Below are 18,489 nucleotides of genomic sequence, written 5' to 3'. Positions count from 1 at the left end.
CACCGAAAAAGGACGCCCTTCACCTTGTCGCTGATGACCTACCGGAGTGCAGGCCGATGCGTATCCGGACGGGTACTTCTGGCATATGACGCATCTTAAAAGAGCCAACCGCACTGAGGATATCGAGGGACATGTTGGCGATCTCACCCGCGTGTCGTTTCCCGTTCCGTTTCGGCAGCCCAGAAGCTACCATGTAGGCGTCGCCAATGGTCTCCACCTGTCAATCGGAAAAGGAGCGGTGAAAACAGCCGAAAGGTCTCAGGAAAGGGGGACTTGGCTTAGCTCCAGAAGTGAGGTGGGAAGAGTGAAGTAGTGACTTTAGGGAAAATGCATCAGTAAGTCATTTATCCATGAGTTCAAAGCGGAGTCTCTTTGAACATTGAATCATTTCTTCCTGAGTTTGTTGTAGCCAGAACAGAGCTACTCTTTATGACCTAATCTCCAAATAAATTCTCCTCTTAACAGAATAAGAGGAAAGGGACCTCGGAGGTTTTCTAGTCCAACCCCGACCCAAAGAGACCCTATACCATTCTGGACAATTGGCTTTCTAATCTCTTCTTAAAAACCTCCAGTGATGGAGTACCCACAACTTCTGGTGGCAAGTCGTTCCACTGGTTAATTGTTCTCATTGTCAGGAAATTCCTCCTTAGTTCTAGATTGCTTCTCTCCTTGATGAGTTTCCATCCATTACTTGTCCTGCCTTAAGGTGCTTTGGAGAATAGGTGGACCCCCTCTTCTTTGTGGAGGCCCCTCAAATACTGGAACACCGCTATCGTGTCTCCCCTAGTCCTTCTTTTCATTAAACTGGACAGACCCAGTTCCTGCAATCGTTCGTCATATGTTTCGGCCTCCAGCCCCCTCATCATCTTGGTTGCTCTTCTCTCCACTTTTCCCCATTGGTTCTTTAAATCGAATATTCCTCCCAGTTCTCGATCAACCTCTGCTAATCTCTCACCCTGGCAGAGTTCGAATCTAAAAGAAGAGAGGTGCTCAAACAGAAATGATCAAGGTGGTATGCACCCCAGACCATTTTCCCCCCCTAAGGTCCTCCTATTTTGTAGAAATCTAGCTCCCCAAGCCTACATCTTTGCTTCCAAGATTCGTCAACTCGCTGAAAAGCCAACAGCCAGAGAATATGATCCTTGTTTGATGACATCAAGCATCAAGGCCATCTGGTACTCTGGTATTCTGTTCCCTGCCCATCCCTGCCTCCACCAAGCTATCACATTGCAACGAGCAAGGCGATACATTCATACATTTTCCAGCTACTAAGATTGTTGGATGACCAGGGACAAAAACAGCCAGGGACGTGATTGAAACCTGAGAAATGGGCCCCTCGTCGGTCAACGTACGTGTTGATTTACCACCAGCCTATCAAGAACTTAGGAGGTGAGGGATTGGCCGCACAAGGAAACAATAGCCAACGACTTAATAGCCAGCCATCAGCAAACCAATCGACAACTTAAGAGCAGAGGTGGTATTCAGCCGGTTCGTACTGGTTTGGGTGAACCAATAGCAGATATCGTGGGTAGGCCCGTCCACCTGCCCCCCACCCCAGCTCTATACTGTCCTATTTAGGAATAGTTCTGAGGCCGGGCACAACTGGTAACAGCAAAATGTGAAACCCACCGCTGCTAAGGAGCCAACCCGACCCCATATAAATACCACACACAGAATACCCCCGAGCACACAATTCGTCAGAGAGAAGTTCCCTGAAGATGGGCTCCAGCACGAGTCAGAAAGCTCAAAAGACAAAACCTCCGGTCCCGGCAACCGACCCAGATTGGATCCTGCAACATTAGCTCCGCCTTCATTTGTAACCCATAACAAAGATGGCTGATCTGCCTTCACCTTATACACGTCATGGGAGCCGATGATGGCGTCGAAGAGGGTGTACAGATCGTTGAGCAGGTCAACCACCTCAATGGGGTCGCTCATGGCTGAGATGGTGGTGAAGCCCACGATGTCGCTGAAATATAAGGTCACCTCTTCGAAATATTCGGGTTCCACTGGCGCCCCCGTCTTCAGGGCCTCGGCCACAGAACTGTAGAGATTGCAAGCCGAGAGGTCAGTTTGAGGCCGCGGATCAGCCTTGAAAAACGCCAAATAAACGTTAGGCAATTTTGCAAAAAAATATTGCACGCTGGCAACCTAGCAGCTTCCAAAATTGCTTGATTAGAGGAATTCTTAATTGATTGCATCTTCCAATAGATTAACGTTAAGTTAAGTTAAGTTAAGTTAAGTTAAGTTAAGTTAAGTTAAGTTAAGTTAAGTTAAGTTAAGTTAAGTTAAGTTCAGTTCAGTTCAGTTCAGTTCAGTTCAGTTCAGTTCAGTTCAGTTCAGTTCAGTTCAGTTAAAAGTTAAGTTAAAAGTTAAGTTAAAAGTTGTTAAATTAAGTTGAATTTAACGAGTTAAGTTAAAAAATAAGTTAAAAGATGTTAAAAGTTCAGTTAAAAGTTCAGTTAAAAGATCCGGCCTGCGGGGTGTTTAAATCCGGCCCGTAGAGCTGGCCTGGAAATATCAAAGGACCAGCCTGCGGGGTCTCTGGAGGCTAAAATGGGCTACGTGTGGCCCCCTGCGCCTCATTTTCACCCTCCATGGAGGGGGGCGTGGCCTGCAACTCGGTGGAACAACACAAACTTCGGGGCTCCGGAGTGAGTGCCGATATCTCAGCTGTTTTGGGGGTCCTTAGGGGACCATAGCTGACCTGTAGGGTCGGTGAAGAAAGGGGGCACAGGCCGGTGTGGACAGGGAATGCCCCCTGCAGCACTCGGCCGGCTGAAAACGAGCCGAAAAATGGGTCGAAAACGAACTGAAAAATGAGCCAAAAACGGGCCCGAAAAATGTGCTGAAAACAGGCCCAAAAATGGCCAGCAGAGTGCTGCAGGAGACCATGGAGGGTGAAAACAACGCACAGGGGGCAGCATGCGGACTCCCTGTGCCCCATTTTGGCCAGCAAGGTGCTACGGGAGGCATCCCTCCCTCCCCCCTGCCCCCCCGACCCACCAACCCGCAGAGGAGAACTACAATGCTGATCCGGCACTCGAAGCAATCTAGTTTGACACTCCTGCCATAGAGCATCGACCCCTTTCTAGTGTCAGGTTTCGAGGTCGTCTCAAATAAATTGCATTTCAAACAAAGTCTTTGAAGAAAAACTCCTATTTATTAAGCACGACATTCTAACCTGACTCCAAACGAAGCCAACACTGACTTCCAGCCCCAAAACCCTCCCTTTCCGTTCCCCACTCCCCTGCATTCATTGGCCATCTTCCAAGGCATTCTACCCCTAATCTACCGCTCCAGCTCAAAGGAATTTCCCCCCTCCCATCTCATCTCCTAGGGGATATTATCTCCAGGGAAAATAAGTAGGTGAAAAGTCAAACGTCCCTTTCCAGCCGCCTCCGCTTCCCTTCTTATGTCAGCACTAGAGTAAATGCAGGTTGAAGTGTTGACATCTAGTTTAGTTCGGATTCCTACTCTGAGCAAAGAGTTTGGCTGAACGACTTCAACGGAACCTGGGCAATTCTGGGTGCGTGGAATTATGAAAATCCTGCGATCCGCATTTGGTCTCCACCCTCCCGGCTGAAGGTCTTTTGGGTTTCGAGAGAGACTCACGGGGGCAGCATCTGCGTTAACAATCTGTCGGTCTTCTGCTTCTCGACTTCCAGCTCTTCGGTCCTTTCCCGGATCAGGTCTTCCAAATTGCTGGAATATTGTTCCAACATACGTAACATGGAGTCGATGATGTTGGTTTTCCTTCCTTTGTTGATGCTTTTAAACTGTGGGAGAAGAACAGAAAGAGGTCTAGAAGCCAACCCTGCTTTTATATCTCGATATTCAATTATGCACGTACGAAATTTTGAATAGATTAAAGGCAGATTAGATAGCAACAGAATAACAGAGACGGAAGGGACCTTGGAGGTCTTCTAGTCCAACCCCCAGCTCAAGCAGGAGGATCTAGACCATTTCAGACAAATGGCTGTCTAGTCTCTTCTTGAAAACCTCCAGTGTTGGAGTACCCATAACTTCTGGTGGCAAGCGGTTCCACTGGTTAATTGTCGTCACTGTCAGGAAATTTCTCCTCAGTTCTAAATTGGTTCCCTCCTTGATGAGTTTGTATCCGTTGCTTCTTGTCCTGCCGTCTGGTGCTTTGGAGAATAGTGGACCCCCCTCTTCTCGGTAACAGCCCCTCAAATATTGGAAGACTGCTGTCATGTCACCCCTAGTCCTCCTTTTCATTAAATTAGACAAGTAGATGATAGTGTAGAAGAAAGAGAGAGAGAGAGAGATGATATAGATAGATAGATAGATAGATAGATAGATAGATAGATAGATAGATAGATGAGAGAGAGAGAGATAAGAGAGAGAGAGAGAGAGATGATAGATAGATGATAGATAGATAGATAGATAGATAGATAGATGATATAGATAGATAGATGATAGATAGATGATATAGATAGATAGATAGATGATAGATAGATGATATAGATAGATGATAGATAGATAGATAGATAGATAGAGAGAGAGAGAGAGAGAGAGAGAGAGAGAGAGATTATGGATAGAGAGAGAGATGATAGATAGATAGATAGATAGATAGATAGATAGATAGATAGATAGATAAAGATAGATAGATAGATAGATAGATAGATGATAGATACATAGATGATAGAGAGAGAGAGGGAGGGAGAGAGATTTTGGATAGAGAGAGAGATGATAGATAGATAGATAGATAGATAGATAGATAGATAGATAGATAGATAGATACATAGATGATAGATACATAGATGATAGAGAGAGAGAGGGAGGGAGAGAGATTATGGATGGATAGATAGATAGATAGATAGATAGATAGATAGATAGATAGATAGATAGATAGATAGATAGATGATAGATACATAGATGATAGAGAGAGAGAGGGAGGGAGAGAGATTATGGATAGAGAGAGAGAGATGATAGATAGATAGATAGATAGATAGATAGATAGATAGATAGATAGATAGATAGATAGATAGATGATAGATAGATGATAAATAGATGATATAGAGATATTTAGAAATTAAATAAATGTACTGTATATTAGATATTTAATATTGGAGGGATGGTCTCAGAGAAGAGGGAGTCAAGCTATTCTCCAAAGCACCTGAAGGCAGGACAAGAAGCAACAGATGGAAATTACCGTATTTTTCAGAATATAAGATGCACTTCCCCTCCCCTAAAAGAGGGTGAAAATTTGGGTGCGTCTTATACACCAAATATAGCTCCGCCCACCCACTGGCCCCCACCCTTTCGCCTCTGCCTCCCAGCAATTTACCTCCTTGCAGCAAACAGCAAACAGCCCATTTCAACTTCGGCACAGCCTGATTAGCACAAGCAGCTGATTGTCGGTTGGATCGGCCTCCCGACCGTCAGCTGTTTCAGGCTGCAGGGATTGCCATTGCTTACTGCCACGCGGGCCTCCGCTGTTTGCTGCAAGGAGGCAAATTTCTGGGAGGCCGATTTTTTTTTTCTTGTGCTAATCAGGCTGTGCTGAAAATGAAAATGAAACTAAAGCAGGCTGTTTGCTGCAAGGAGGAAAATTGCTGGGAGGCAGAGCCAGAGGCAGATTTTTTTTTTTCTTGTTTTCCTCCCCAAAAAAGGTAGGTGCGTTTTATAATCCGGAGCGTTTTATACTCCGAAAAATGCGGTAATCAAGGAGACATTCAACCTAGAACTAAGGACACATTTCCTAACAGTGAGAACAATTAACCAGTGGAACAACTTGCCACCAGAAATTGTGGGTGCTCCATCACTGGCGTTTTTAAAGAAGAGATTGGATAATCATTTGTCTGGAATGTTATAGGACCATGATGGCGAACCTGTGGCACGTGTGCCACAGGTGGCACGCGTAGCCATATCAGTGGGCACGCCAGCTCAGCTCTGGCGCGCATGTGCGTGCCGGCCACCTGATTTTCAGGCCTTTTGGGCCCACCAGAAGTAGAGAAACAGGCTGTTTTCTGCCTCCGGAGGGCCTGGGGGTAGGTGGGGAAGGCTGTTTTCGCCCTCCCCAGATGCATAGAGAGGATCTGGAGCCAGGTGACAAAGAAAAACAGGCCAGGAGCAAGGGGGGGGGTTGGTGCACATGCGCAGGGTGGGGCGCATAGAATTATGGGTGTGGGCACGCACGTGCGCAAACCTCCCCTGCCCCACCCCTTCCTGGCACGCAATGGCAAAATAGGTTAGCCATCACTGTTATAGGGTCTCCTCCCTGAGCTCGGGAGGTCCGACTAGAAGACCTCTGAGGTCCCTTCCAACTCTTGTTAGTCTGTATTCTGACTCCTTCCCCTTCTAGCCACCATTCCTGGTTTCACGTCACCTGATCAAAGACTTGATTGATATTGGGTCTCCTGTCCGGTTGTTCGCTCCAGCATTCCTTCATTAGCTGGATGCACTCTATCGGCGCTTGGTCTATGGAGACAGACGGGCGGCAAAGAGGAGGGGGTTTCTCCACCTTCTTGATGATCTCTGCTTGGACAAAGACAAAATGTTCACGTTGGCTCCCGTCCAGGCGTACTCAGAAGAAATCCCATCGCCATCTGGAGACCCCACCCAAGAAATATCCCGACTCGCACTAGGAATTGTGAAGAAATATAATATCGCTATCAAGTTAGTCCTTGAATTATGACTATCATCATTTAATGACACTCATAATCCCTTGCGGGGTGGAGTCTGGGCAACTGAATGGAGCTAGCAGAGTGTGTTTTACTGGCCGGATGCCTTTCCTGTCGCCAAGGCGGAGTTTTGTTCAGTAGATATATTCTCATTGTGCCCAGAGAGAGAAATATCTGCCTCTACTTAGGATCGAACTCACGGCCTCCTGATTGTGAGGCCAGAGCTCCACCACTAGGCCACTGCACCACTCCTGAATTATGACTATCATGGGGACGGGATGCCAGATTTTACTACCCTTTTGGGCCAGGGTTGTTAAGTGAAGTACACAGTTGTTAAGTGAGTCCAGCTTCTCCCGTTAATTTGGCTTGTCGGAAGCTGGCTGGGAAGTGAACCAAGGGTGATCACATGACCCCAGGACACTGCAACCGTCATAAATACAACACAATGGTTGCCGCGCACACAAATTGTGTGACTGTCGGGGTGCTGTGATGGTTATAAGTCCCACAGGTCCGGGTGATTGGCCCAAAGTTACCCAGCCAGCTTTTGCGCCTAAGGCAGGACTACAACTCCCAGTCTCCTGGTGATTAGTCACCCAGCTGACTCTCATGCCTAAGACGGGACTAGTGCCCGCAACCTCTTGCTGATTGGTTGAAAGTCACCCAGCTGACTCTCATGCCTAAGGCAGGACTACAACTCCCCGTCTCCTGGTGATTAGCCCAAAGTCACCCAGCTGACTCTCATGCCTAAGACGGGACTAGTACCCACAACCTCCTGCTGATTGGTTGACAGTCACCCAGCTGATTCTCATGCCTAAGGCAGGACTACAACTCCCCGTCTCCTGGTGATTATCCCAGTCACCCAGCTGACTCTCATGCCTAAGACGGGACTAGTACCCACAACCTCCTGCTGATTGGTGGACACTCACCCAGCTGACTCTCATGCCTAAGGCAGGACTACAACTCCCCGTCTCCTGGTGATTATCCCAGTCACCCAGCTGACTCTCATGCCTAAGACGGGACTAGTACCCACAACCTCCTGCTGATTGGTTGACAGTCACCCAGCTGATTCTCATGCCTAAGGCAGGACTACAACTCCCCGTCTCCTGGTGATTATCCCAGTCACCCAGCTGACTCTCATGCCTAAGACGGGACTAGTACCCACAACCTCCTGCTGATTGGTTGACAGTCACCCAGCTGATTCTCATGCCTAAGGCAGGACTACAACTCCCCGTCTCCTGGTGATTATCCCAGTCACCCAGCTGACTCTCATGCCTAAGACGGGACTAGTACCCACAACCTCCTGCTGATTGGTTGACAGTCACCCAGCTGATTCTCTTCGCCGAAGAGGTTGTAGAAAAAATGGTTTTAAAAGTAAAAAAAAAAAAATTGGCCACGCCCACCCAGTCCCATTACCCCCACCACCACCAAGCCACGCCCACAGAACCGGTAGTAACAAATTTTAGATTTCACCACTGGCTCAAGGTCTTCTGACTTCCAGCCCCTGAACCCTGGCAAGGAGAGGACAATCCACCCCCGCCCTTCTCTTCATCGCTCCCCCCCCCCCTTAGGTACCTTCGGCGCTCATATCCAGCATACAATAAGGCGCATCGCGGCAGATGACTTCTTGAATGACGATGGAAAGACTGTAAATGTCGCCCCAGAGGCTGCCTTTCCGTTCCAGCGCCGGATTCCTCAACATTTCTGGGGCGGTCCAGAAACGGTCTGGTGGAATAAATTGGGGGGTTGGACTAGATCAGGGATGGCTAACCTTTTTGCGGTTGCGTGCCAAAGTCATCCGCCTGGACTACTGCAATGCTCTCTACATGGGGCTCCCCTTGAGGAGCACCCGGAGGCTCCAGCTGGTCCAGAATGCGGCCGCGCGGGTGGTTATGGGAGCAACATGGCGTTCCCACGTAACACCTCTCCTGCGCGAGCTGCACTGGCTCCCGGTGGTCTTCTGAGTGCACTTCAAGGTTTTGGTTATCACCTTTAGAGCGCTCCATGGCTCAGGATCTGGTTATCTACGGGACCGCCTGCTACCACCAATAGCCTCCCACCGGCTGGTACGCTCTCATAGAGAGGGGCTCCTCCGGGTGCCGTCGGCCAAACAATGTCGACTGGCGGGCCCCAGGGGGAGAGCCTTCTCTGTGGGGGCACCTACTATCTGGAACGAGCTCCCCCCGGAGATACGGAGGATTCCGGATCTGCGCACCTTCTGTCGCGCCCTCAAGACTTTTTTATTCCAACAAGCGGGGCCGACCTAACTCTTTTCAATTGTTGAATTTGAATTCGAATTTGTTTTTAAAAATAGGGGTGTTTTTAATTCGTATGGGCCAAATTTATTTAATATGTTTTTTAAATTGTTTTTTTTTTTAAATTTTATATCGTATCTGTTTTATCTATGGCTGTTCACCGCCCTGAGTCCTTCGGGAGTAGGGCGGGATATAAATCTAAATAAACTCAAACTCAAACTCAAAAGTGAGGGGACCATCGGGGGGAGGTCGCATGTGCGCACACCCATAATTCAATGCATTCTGAAATACCCCCCCACGCATGCGCATGTGGGCCCCCCCCCCTACTTTTGGCATGTGATGGCACAGTGGGGCTGGTAGGCCCGTTTTTTCGCCCTCCCCAGGCTCCAGAGGCTTTTTAGGAGCCTGCGGAGGGTGAAAATGGCCTCCCCCCTCCCCCAAGGCCCTCCGGAGACCGGAAATGGCCTGTTTCCCCAACTTCCGGTGGGACTGGAAGACCAGTTTTTCGCCCTCCCCAGGCTCCAGAGGCTTTCTAGGAATCTGCGGAGGGCAAAAACGGCCTTCCCCACTCCACTCGGAGGCCGAAAGCAGCCCGTTTCCTGATTTCCGGTGGGCGCGGAAAGCCCGATAATCAGCTGGCGGAGCTGACTTAAGGCAACGCTCGAGAAGGCAGGAGCACAAGGAAGCATCCATCTTAATCTGTGGCACATGGTCATCCAAGGACAAACCCACATCCCATACACCGAGCATCGCTGGTGAGATTTAAATTGTGGTGTTTAGCAAGAACTCAATACTATCTATCTGGTGTTTGGTTCTCGTTGTATGTATCCCTGTTTTCCCCCGTTTCACCATATCCTGTTCTTTGAATAAAGTATCCAGATCAGGGGTGGGTTCTAAAATTTTTTTACTACCGGTTCTGTGGGTGTGGCTTATTTTGTGGGCGTGGCTTGGTGGGGGTTAATGTGATTGGGTGGGCGTGGCCAACTTTTTTTTTTTTTTTTTTACTTTTAAAAGCATTTTTTCTACAACATTAAGAGGTTGCAGAAAAAAATGCTTTGAAAAACCTCTGCCGATCAGGCAACTCAGCTGGGAGTGTCAGAGGCTTTTCCAAGCATTTTTTTTAAACCACCTCTTCAGCTGAAGAGATTGCAGAAAATTTATTTATTTATTGTTTATTGGTTCGATTTATATGCCGCCCTTCTCCGGAGACTCAGGGCGGCTTACAATGCCTTGGTAGTACAGGGGTTTAAGGCACCCTGTTATTAAGCTGGTTATTAAGACCAGCTGCCTGCAATTACTGCAGGGTTCGAATCTCGCCAAGGCTCAAGGTTGACTCAGCCTTCCATCCTTTCTAAGGTAGGTAAATTGAGGACCCAGTTGTGGGGGCAATAAGCTGACTTTGTATAAATATACAAAAGGATGAAGGCTATTGCTTAGCACATTGTAAGCCGCCCTGAGTCTTCGGAGAAGGGCGGCATATAAATCAAATTAACAAAAAAAAAAAAAAAATGCGTTAAGCAACAGCCTTCATCCTTTTGTATATACCTGCTTAGTAGGGCTTTTTGCCCCCCCCCCAAGCGGTGTTCTTTTTTATACAAAGTCATCTTATTGCCCCCACAATCTGGGTCCTCGTTTTACCTACCTCGGAAGGATGGAAGGCTGAGTCAACCTTGAGCCTGGTGAGATTTGAACTCGCAGTAATTGCAGGCAGCTGGCAGCTAAGTGCTACTTTAACAGCACTTTAGTCCGCTGCGCCACCAAGGCTCTTCGGCCCCCTCAGCTGAAGAGGTTGCAGAAAACAATGCTTTGAAAAGCCTCTGCCGATCAGGCAACTCAGCTGGGATCGTCAGAGGCTTTTCAAAGCATTTTTTTTTACCAACTCTTCGGCTGAAGAGGTTGTAGAAAAAATGCTTTGAAAAGCCTCTGACGTTCCCAGCTGAGCCGCAGGATCGTCAGAGGCTTTTTTTTTTTTTTTTTACTTTTAAAAGCATTTTTTCAGCCCAAGAGGTTGTAGAAAAAATGCTTTTAAGAGTTTAAAAAAAAAAAAGCTGATGAGTTGGGCAGGGTAAGCGAGCAGCGACCAGGCCGGGGACCAGTTTGGGGGCGTGGCCAGCCAATGTTATTACCGGTTCTCGGAACTACTACAAATTTTTACTACCGGTTCTTGCGAACCGGTGCGAACCAGGAGCAACCCACCACTGATCCAGATCTACTCACACGGTTTGTTTTATTGGAAGATAGGTGGGTTTAGCTGCATGTCGGGCTGCACACAGACTAATGTGTGGGGTGGGGGGGCATTGCAGGTTTGAAAAAACGGTCTTTTTTTGCAACTTTGAACACTCACTCAATGAGCTGTCGTAAGTCGATATATTTATTTATTTATTTATTTATTTATTTATTTATTTATTTTTCAGATTTCTATACCACCCTTCTCCTTTCGGACTCAGGGCGGTGAACAGCCAAAGTCAAACACTTTATACACAAAAGTTAAAATCGATTTAAAATAATTAAATAATTTGGCCCATAATTTAAAACATTTCAATTTAAAACCAAATTCAAATTTTAAAAACCCATCATAAAATCAGAACAGCCTGGCTAACTGAAAAAAATAGGTTTCAAGGGCCCGACGAAAAGTCCGGAGGTCGGAGATCACTCGTATCTCTGGGGGTAGATCGTTCCAGAGGGTAGGTGCCACAACAGAGAAGGCTCTCCCCCTGGGGGTCGCCAGCCGACATTGTCCGGCCGACGGCACCCTGAGGAGGCCCTCTCTGTGGGAGCAAACCGGCCGGTGGGAGGCAATTGGTGGCAGAAGGCGGTCCCATAAATACCCCAGCCCTAAGCCATGGAGCGCTTTAAAGGTGATCACCAACACCTTGAAGCGCACCCGGAAGTCCACCGGAAGCCAATGCAGCTCGCGCAGGAGAGGAGTCACGTGGGAGCGCCCCGTCGCTCCCATAATCCCCCGCGCGGCTGCATTCTGCACCAGTTGGAGCCTCCGGGTGCACCCCAAGGGGAGCCCCATGTAGAGAGGGTTACAATAGTCCAGATGAGAAGTGACGAGTGCTTGAGTGACTGTGCGTAGGTAGTCCCGATCCAGAAAAGGGCGCAACTGGCGTATCAGGTGAACCTGATAGAAAGCCCCCCTGGCCACGGCCGTCATATGATCTTCTAAAGACAGCCGTGCGTCCAGGAGGACGCCCAAGTTGCGAGCCCTTTCCGTGGGGGCCAATGATTCGCCCCCAATAACCAGCGATGGCGCCAGCTGGCTATACCGGGACGCCGGCAGCCACAGCCACTCGGTCTTGGAAGGGTTGAGTCGAAGCCTGTTTCTCCCCATCCAGACCCGCACGGCCTCCAGGCACTGGGACATCACTTCCAAGGCATCGTTGGGATGGTCTGGGGTGGAGATGTACAGTTGAGTATCATCAGCGTACTGATGGAACTCCACCCCAAAACCACGGATGATCTCACCCAGCGGCTGGAGACATTTGATCGGCCCGTGTAATTCCCTTCTCATCCCCATTTTTTCCTCTACTGACCCTCAGGCTTCATCGGTTCTCGGTCCACCTCCTGAGCTTCCAACAATTCGTTGTATCCGTGATCCGTGACTTTCAGGACGAAACGGCCGTCCACCACGCAATTCCGAGACTTCAGCCGACCGTGCGGGAATTTCTGATGGTGCAGATACTTCATTCCCTGGGGGAGAAAAAGAAGAGGTTGAGTGGGTCTTGGGCTCATCGCAATGCAGGGAGTCCTCGTTCAGCGACCACAATCAGCGCCGGCCATTGGAGTCCCGAAGCGAAGCGAAAGCACGATTTCGCTTATGATCTTTTAGCTTTCCTTTTGCATTTCACAGCCCTGAAGGTCGTCACTACAGCTAGTCCTCGACGTACGGCCACAAGGAAGCCCCAAATTTATGTCGCTAAGGGAAACATCTGCTAAGCGAGTTTTGCCCCATTTTACGACCTTTCTCGCCAGGGTTGTTAAATGAATCGCTGCCAATGTTAAAGTGAGTAACACGGCTGTTAAGTGAATCTGGCTTCCCCGTTGTCAGAAGGTCGCAAAAGGGGATGATGTGACCCCGGGACACTGTGACCATCATAAATGTGAGTCAGTTGCTGAGCGTCTCAACTTTGATCACGTGGCCACAAGGAGGCTGCAGTTGTTATAAGTGTGAAACATGGTCATAAATCCTTTTTATCAGTGCCATCGTAACTTTCAACAATGGGTCCAGTGCCTGATGCGTGGATGCACAAAAGGCAGAGGAGAGGAGAACAGTGGAAATCTATGGGCCGGTCCTCGGGACAGAGAGACAGAGGTGGGGCCTGGGCCGTCCGTCAGCCCTCAGATGGAGAGTCAAAAGCTCCCAAGTCTGGAGGTGGCTGATGAGGAGGAGGAGTAACAGCTGGGTCCTGTGCCTGACGCGTGGATGCACAGAAGGCAGAGGAGAGGAGAACAGTGGAAATCTACGGGCCGGTCCTCGGGACAGAAGAACCATTGCTGCTAGCGAGGCCACACCCTCACTCTGGGGATAAAAGGCAGGGGGCAGAGATGAATAAATGTGGCACACAACTATATCATCTCCCAGACGGATGGATATGTTAGCCTGCGGTGAGAGAGAAACCTTTTGTTGGGGCTGCTGGCGCTCCTAATAAAGGAACATTTTGAGTTCACTTCAGAGGGTTCGTCGTGTTTGGGGAGCCGAGTCAGAACAAATAGCGAGAGCTCTTTCCCGGGCACCTTGATAAGATCCAGCAGCAAGGACGACTTGAACATCCAGTCCAGCTTCATGTCCTCGTTACGGAGAAGGTCCTCGAGACTCCCTCGCGTGCAGTGCTCGGAGACAATAGCCAGGACCCCGCTGTCATGGAAGAAGCCTACGAAAGGGTTGACGTTTTCATGTCTCAGGTCCCGCAGCTGAATGTGGGGAAGAACAAAAGGGAATGAGAAGTGAGAGTCCTTTCTCAATCGGCATGGTGGGAATGGCTCCCGGTGTTTTCTTTTCTGTGGGAAACTAGTTCAAATGGCTCGTTTAAGGTTGCAGACCTCTGTACTAAAGCTTTATAGTATTAGTACCTCCCTTGATCTTGATTGTATCCCTCTGTTAATACAATTTAGGATGGCGTTTGTTGTGGCTCCGTTACCGGAGCCTGTGTCATCGGCAGGAGAGGACTCCAAGAGTGAAGGAGAGGAGTTGGCAAGGCCTCCCTCTCCAGGACCCTCCTCTCTGGCAATGCCTTCGGTGTCCGCCGAAGGGCAAGAGATAGGGCCGGGGCCCAGCACGTCCACACAGCCACAGGTGGACAGTGATGAGGGCAATGAGTCTTGGCTGGATCCTTGGCAGCGTCACAGAGATAAGTGCGCACAACAGAACAAAAGGCGTGCCCGAGATTAAGCTGTCACTGGACCACACCCCACAGGGTATAAAAGGGGGTGAGGTGGCCATTCAGACTCTGTGACGGACAAAACTAACTACTATCGAGTCACATTGCATCTTTGGAAACAACATTATCGGCCTTGGATTTATTTTACGAACTGCACAATTCTTGACTGTGGGTATTTTGTTTATTGAGTAAAAGTTCTTGGCAAGCAGCTACTGGGTTGCTGCCAAGCGTCTTATCGGAAGAATTGGTTGTCTGCCAGTTTATTTAACCCCCGGCTGTCTGTTTGTGTGCGTGTGTGAGACGGGGACAGAACAGCGTTGGCTTTTTTTTGCTGCCGCCGCACACAGCTGATATTTAATCATATTTAATCGGTTGTCTACTAAGACTCCACCTACCAAGTATCTAAACTTTGCTGGCTCTTGGTCCTCTAGAATGCAGCCCCTCCCTCTCAGGAATCCAGACTGCATTCCACCGCAGTCCAGGACCAGCCTTAAGACAGACAAAATCTCAGTGGCCTTATCAGCGCTTCTCTCGTAAGAGGAAGCCCAACCTTCCCGCTGCTAAGCGAGACCGCCGTTCAGTGAATTTTGCCCCATCTCACGAACTTTTCTTGCCGCCGTTGTTAAGTGAATCACGGCCGTTGTTAAGTGCGTTAAAGTGGTTGTTCAGTGAATCTGGCTTCCCCGTTGATTTTGCTCGTTAGGTCGCCAAAAAAAAAGGGACATGGCAAACCGTCGTAAATACGAGTCCGTTGCCAAGCGTCTGAATTTTCATCATGGGATTACAGGGATGCTGCCATGGTCGTAAGTGTGAAAAATGGTCATAAAAAGTCACTTTTGCAACTTCGAACGGTCACTAAATGAAGCATCATAAATCGAGGATTACCTGTAGGGGAATTGGCTCAAGAAGCCACTTTGACACATCAACCAGGAATGATCGTCTCTCGCATCCTTCCCCATCACTGCCCCCCTAACCCTGACCCTCTAATGGCAGAGACTAGAAGACCTCCGAGGTCCCTTCCAACTCTTATACTCAGTTGTGGTTCTACCCATTTTTGAAGGAAAGCTCTTCAGAACTCACCTGGCAAAAAATCTTTTCGGTGTCTGATTTGACCTCAATGTTCTTTGCTCCGGGGAATCTTTTCAGCCACACCCAGTCACCCTAAAGGTGGGGGAGGGGAAGACAAAGAAGGACAGACCTGGTGACCTTCAACCATCTCGAACGCTCAAAAGAAGCCGGAAGGAAGGAGACACCCGCCCCACGTCAGTGCTAGCTGATGGGTAGCCTAACCAAGCAGTTTCATAGAGACATTAGAAACATACATTAAAAGATAGATAGATAGATAGATAGATAGATAGATAGATAGATAGATAGATAGATAGATAGATAGATAGATGATGATGATGATAGATAGATAGATAGATAGATAGATAGATAGATAGATAGATAGATGATTGATAGATAGATATAGATAGATAGATAGATAGATAGATAGATAGATGAGATAAATAGATGATAGATAGATAGATAGATGATAGATAGATAGATGAGAGAGAGATGAGAGAGAGAGAGAGAGAGATAGATAGATAGATAGATAGATAGATAGATAGATAGATAGATGAGATAGATAAATAGATGAGATAGATGAAATATAGATAGATGATAGATAGATAGATAGATAGATAGATAGATAGATAGATAGATAGATATAGATAGATGAGATAGATGAGATAGATAGATGATAGATAGATGATAGATAGATAGATAGATAGATAGATAGATAGATAGATAGATGAGATAAATAGATGATAGATAGATAGATAGATGATAGATAGATAGATAGATAGAGAGATGAGAGAGAGAGATGATAGAGAGAGCAAGTACGAGCGAAAGAGATGATAGATAGATAGATAGATAGATAGATAGATAGATAGATAGATGATAGATAGATAAAATAGATGAAATAGATAAGATAGATGATAAAGATAAATAGATAGATAATAGATGATAAAGATAGATAGATGATAGATGATAAAGATAGATAGATAGATAGAAGATGAGATAGATGATAGATAGATGAGAGAGAGATTAGAGAGAGAGAGAGAGAGATATGATAGAGAGAGATGACAGAGAGAGCAAGTAAGAACGAAAGAGATGATAGATAGATAGATAGATAGATAGATAGATAGATAGATAGATGATAGATAGATAAAATAGATGATATAAATAAGATAGATGATAAAGATAGATAGATAATAGATGATAAAGATAGATAATAGATGATAAAGATAGATAGATGATAGATAGATAGATGATAGATAGATAGATAGATAGATAGATAGATAGATGAGATAGATGAGAGATGAGAGAGAGAGAGAGATGAGAGAGAGAGAAAGAGAGAGAGAGAGAGAGAGAGAGAGAGAGAGAGATGATAGAGAGAGATGATAGAGAGAGCAAATAAGAGCGAAAGAGATGATAGATAGATAGATAGCTAGATAGATAGATAGATAGATAGATGATAGATAGATAAAATAGATGATACAGATAAGATAGATGATAAAGATAAATAGATAGATAATAGATGATAAAGATAGATAGATGATAGATGATAAAGATAGACAGATAGATAGATAGATAGATAGATAGATAGATAGATAGATAGGTGATAGATAAATATAGATAAGGTAGATGATAAAGATAGATGTTAGATAGATACATACATAAGAGATGATATAGATAAGATAGACGATAAAGCTAGATAAGATAGATGATAAAGATAGATAGATAATATATGATAAAGATAGATAGATGATAGATAGACAGATAGATAGATAGACAGATAGACAGATAGATAGATAGATAACAAAGAGGAGAGGACCAAATCCTTGGACAACCCACACTGGACCAACCAAGGTCTCAAACCCCAAACCTTCATGACTTTCCCATGAAAGATGATGAGCTCCAGAGTTGAGCCTTCTTCTTGGTATTCCACAGTTGATGTTCAGGTCGACCCTACCCCACCATATTCTGATGGACACAGAAGTCCAATCTTTGCAGGATATGGCTTTACATCTGAGGTCCTTCCTTTAAGCCCTCCAACTCCACCACCTCCTCCTAATACTGAAAGAATTTGGGACCAGACGCAACGCAGGAAAGAATATGACTTCACCTCAACCACGGCTACATTCTGTTCCACCTCCGCCTCATTTTTCAAGCTTTTCTTCTCAGAGCTGTCATCCGACTTCTAGGGAGGAAGAAGACAGGTCAGTGTAAACTAAAGAACATTCTGAAATAATGTTATTGAGCAACCTTTAAGAACAAGAATGGTGGACCTAACCTTGGGTAGATACATCTACATCTTGATGGTACCAAAGAACAAGAAAGATGGACCTAACCTGGGTAGCTACATCTACATCTTGATGGTACCAAAGAACAAGAGAGGTGAACCTAACCTTGGGTAGATACATCTACATTTTCATGTTCCCAAAGAACAAGAAAGATGGACCTAACCTTGGGTAGATATATCTACATCTTCATGTTCCCAAAGAACAAGAAAGATGGACCTAACCTTGGGTAGATACCTCTACATCTTGATGGTACCAAAGAACAAGAGAGGTGGACCTAACCTTGGGTAGATACATCTACATTTTCATGTTCCCAAAGAACAAGAAAGATGGACCTAACCTTGGGTAGATACATCTACATCTTCATGTTCCCAAAGAACAAGAAAGATGGACCTAACCTTGGGTAGATACATCTATATCTTCATGTTCCTGAAGAACAAGACAGGTGGACCTAAACTTGGGTAAATACATCTACATCTTGATGGTACCAAAGAACAAGAGAGGTGGACCTAACCTTGGGTAGATACCTCTACATCTTGATGGCCCCAATGAACAAGAGAGGTGGATCTAACCTTGGGTAGATACCTCTACATCTTCATGTTCCCGAAGAACAAGAAAGATGGACCTAACCTTGGGTAGATACATCTACATCTTGATGGTATCAAAGAACAAGAGAGGTGGACCTAACCTTGGGTAGACACCTCTACATCTTGATGGCCCCAATGAACAAAAAAAGTGGACCTAACCTTGGGTAGATACATCTACATCTTCATGTTCCCAAAGAACAAGCCAGGTGGACCTAACCTTGGGTAGATGCATCTACATCTTGATGGTCCCGAAGAACAAGAAAGATGGACCTAAC

At 46.6% G+C, this 18,489-nt stretch overlaps 1 protein-coding gene across 1 annotated transcript in view; it reads right to left on the bottom strand.

Annotated features, from left to right (window-relative positions):
* The window catches only part of GUCY2D (guanylate cyclase 2D, retinal), a 42,086-nt gene that overhangs the window by 11,095 nt on the left and 12,502 nt on the right, over positions 1-18,489 (bottom strand). Inside the window, exons 6-14 of the mRNA XM_070954312.1 lie at positions 17,453-17,527; positions 15,364-15,444; positions 13,640-13,816; positions 12,439-12,595; positions 8,220-8,369; positions 6,353-6,501; positions 3,616-3,779; positions 1,852-2,044; positions 43-217 (exon numbers count right to left, since the gene is read on the bottom strand). Coding sequence (XP_070810413.1) covers positions 43-217; positions 1,852-2,044; positions 3,616-3,779; positions 6,353-6,501; positions 8,220-8,369; positions 12,439-12,595; positions 13,640-13,816; positions 15,364-15,444; positions 17,453-17,527 — 1,321 coding nt within the window. The remainder of the gene's footprint in view (positions 1-42; positions 218-1,851; positions 2,045-3,615; positions 3,780-6,352; positions 6,502-8,219; positions 8,370-12,438; positions 12,596-13,639; positions 13,817-15,363; positions 15,445-17,452; positions 17,528-18,489) is intronic.

The sequence above is a fragment of the Pituophis catenifer genome, unplaced genomic scaffold, assembly GCF_029215685.1.
Source record: "Pituophis catenifer annectens isolate HBS135680 unplaced genomic scaffold, rPitCat1.0.hap2 SCAF_15, whole genome shotgun sequence".
In the NCBI taxonomy this organism is placed as follows: domain Eukaryota; kingdom Metazoa; phylum Chordata; class Lepidosauria; order Squamata; family Colubridae; genus Pituophis; species Pituophis catenifer.
The sequence above is the reverse complement of the archived record's forward strand: the minus strand, read 5'-3'. Positions and strand labels throughout refer to the sequence as shown.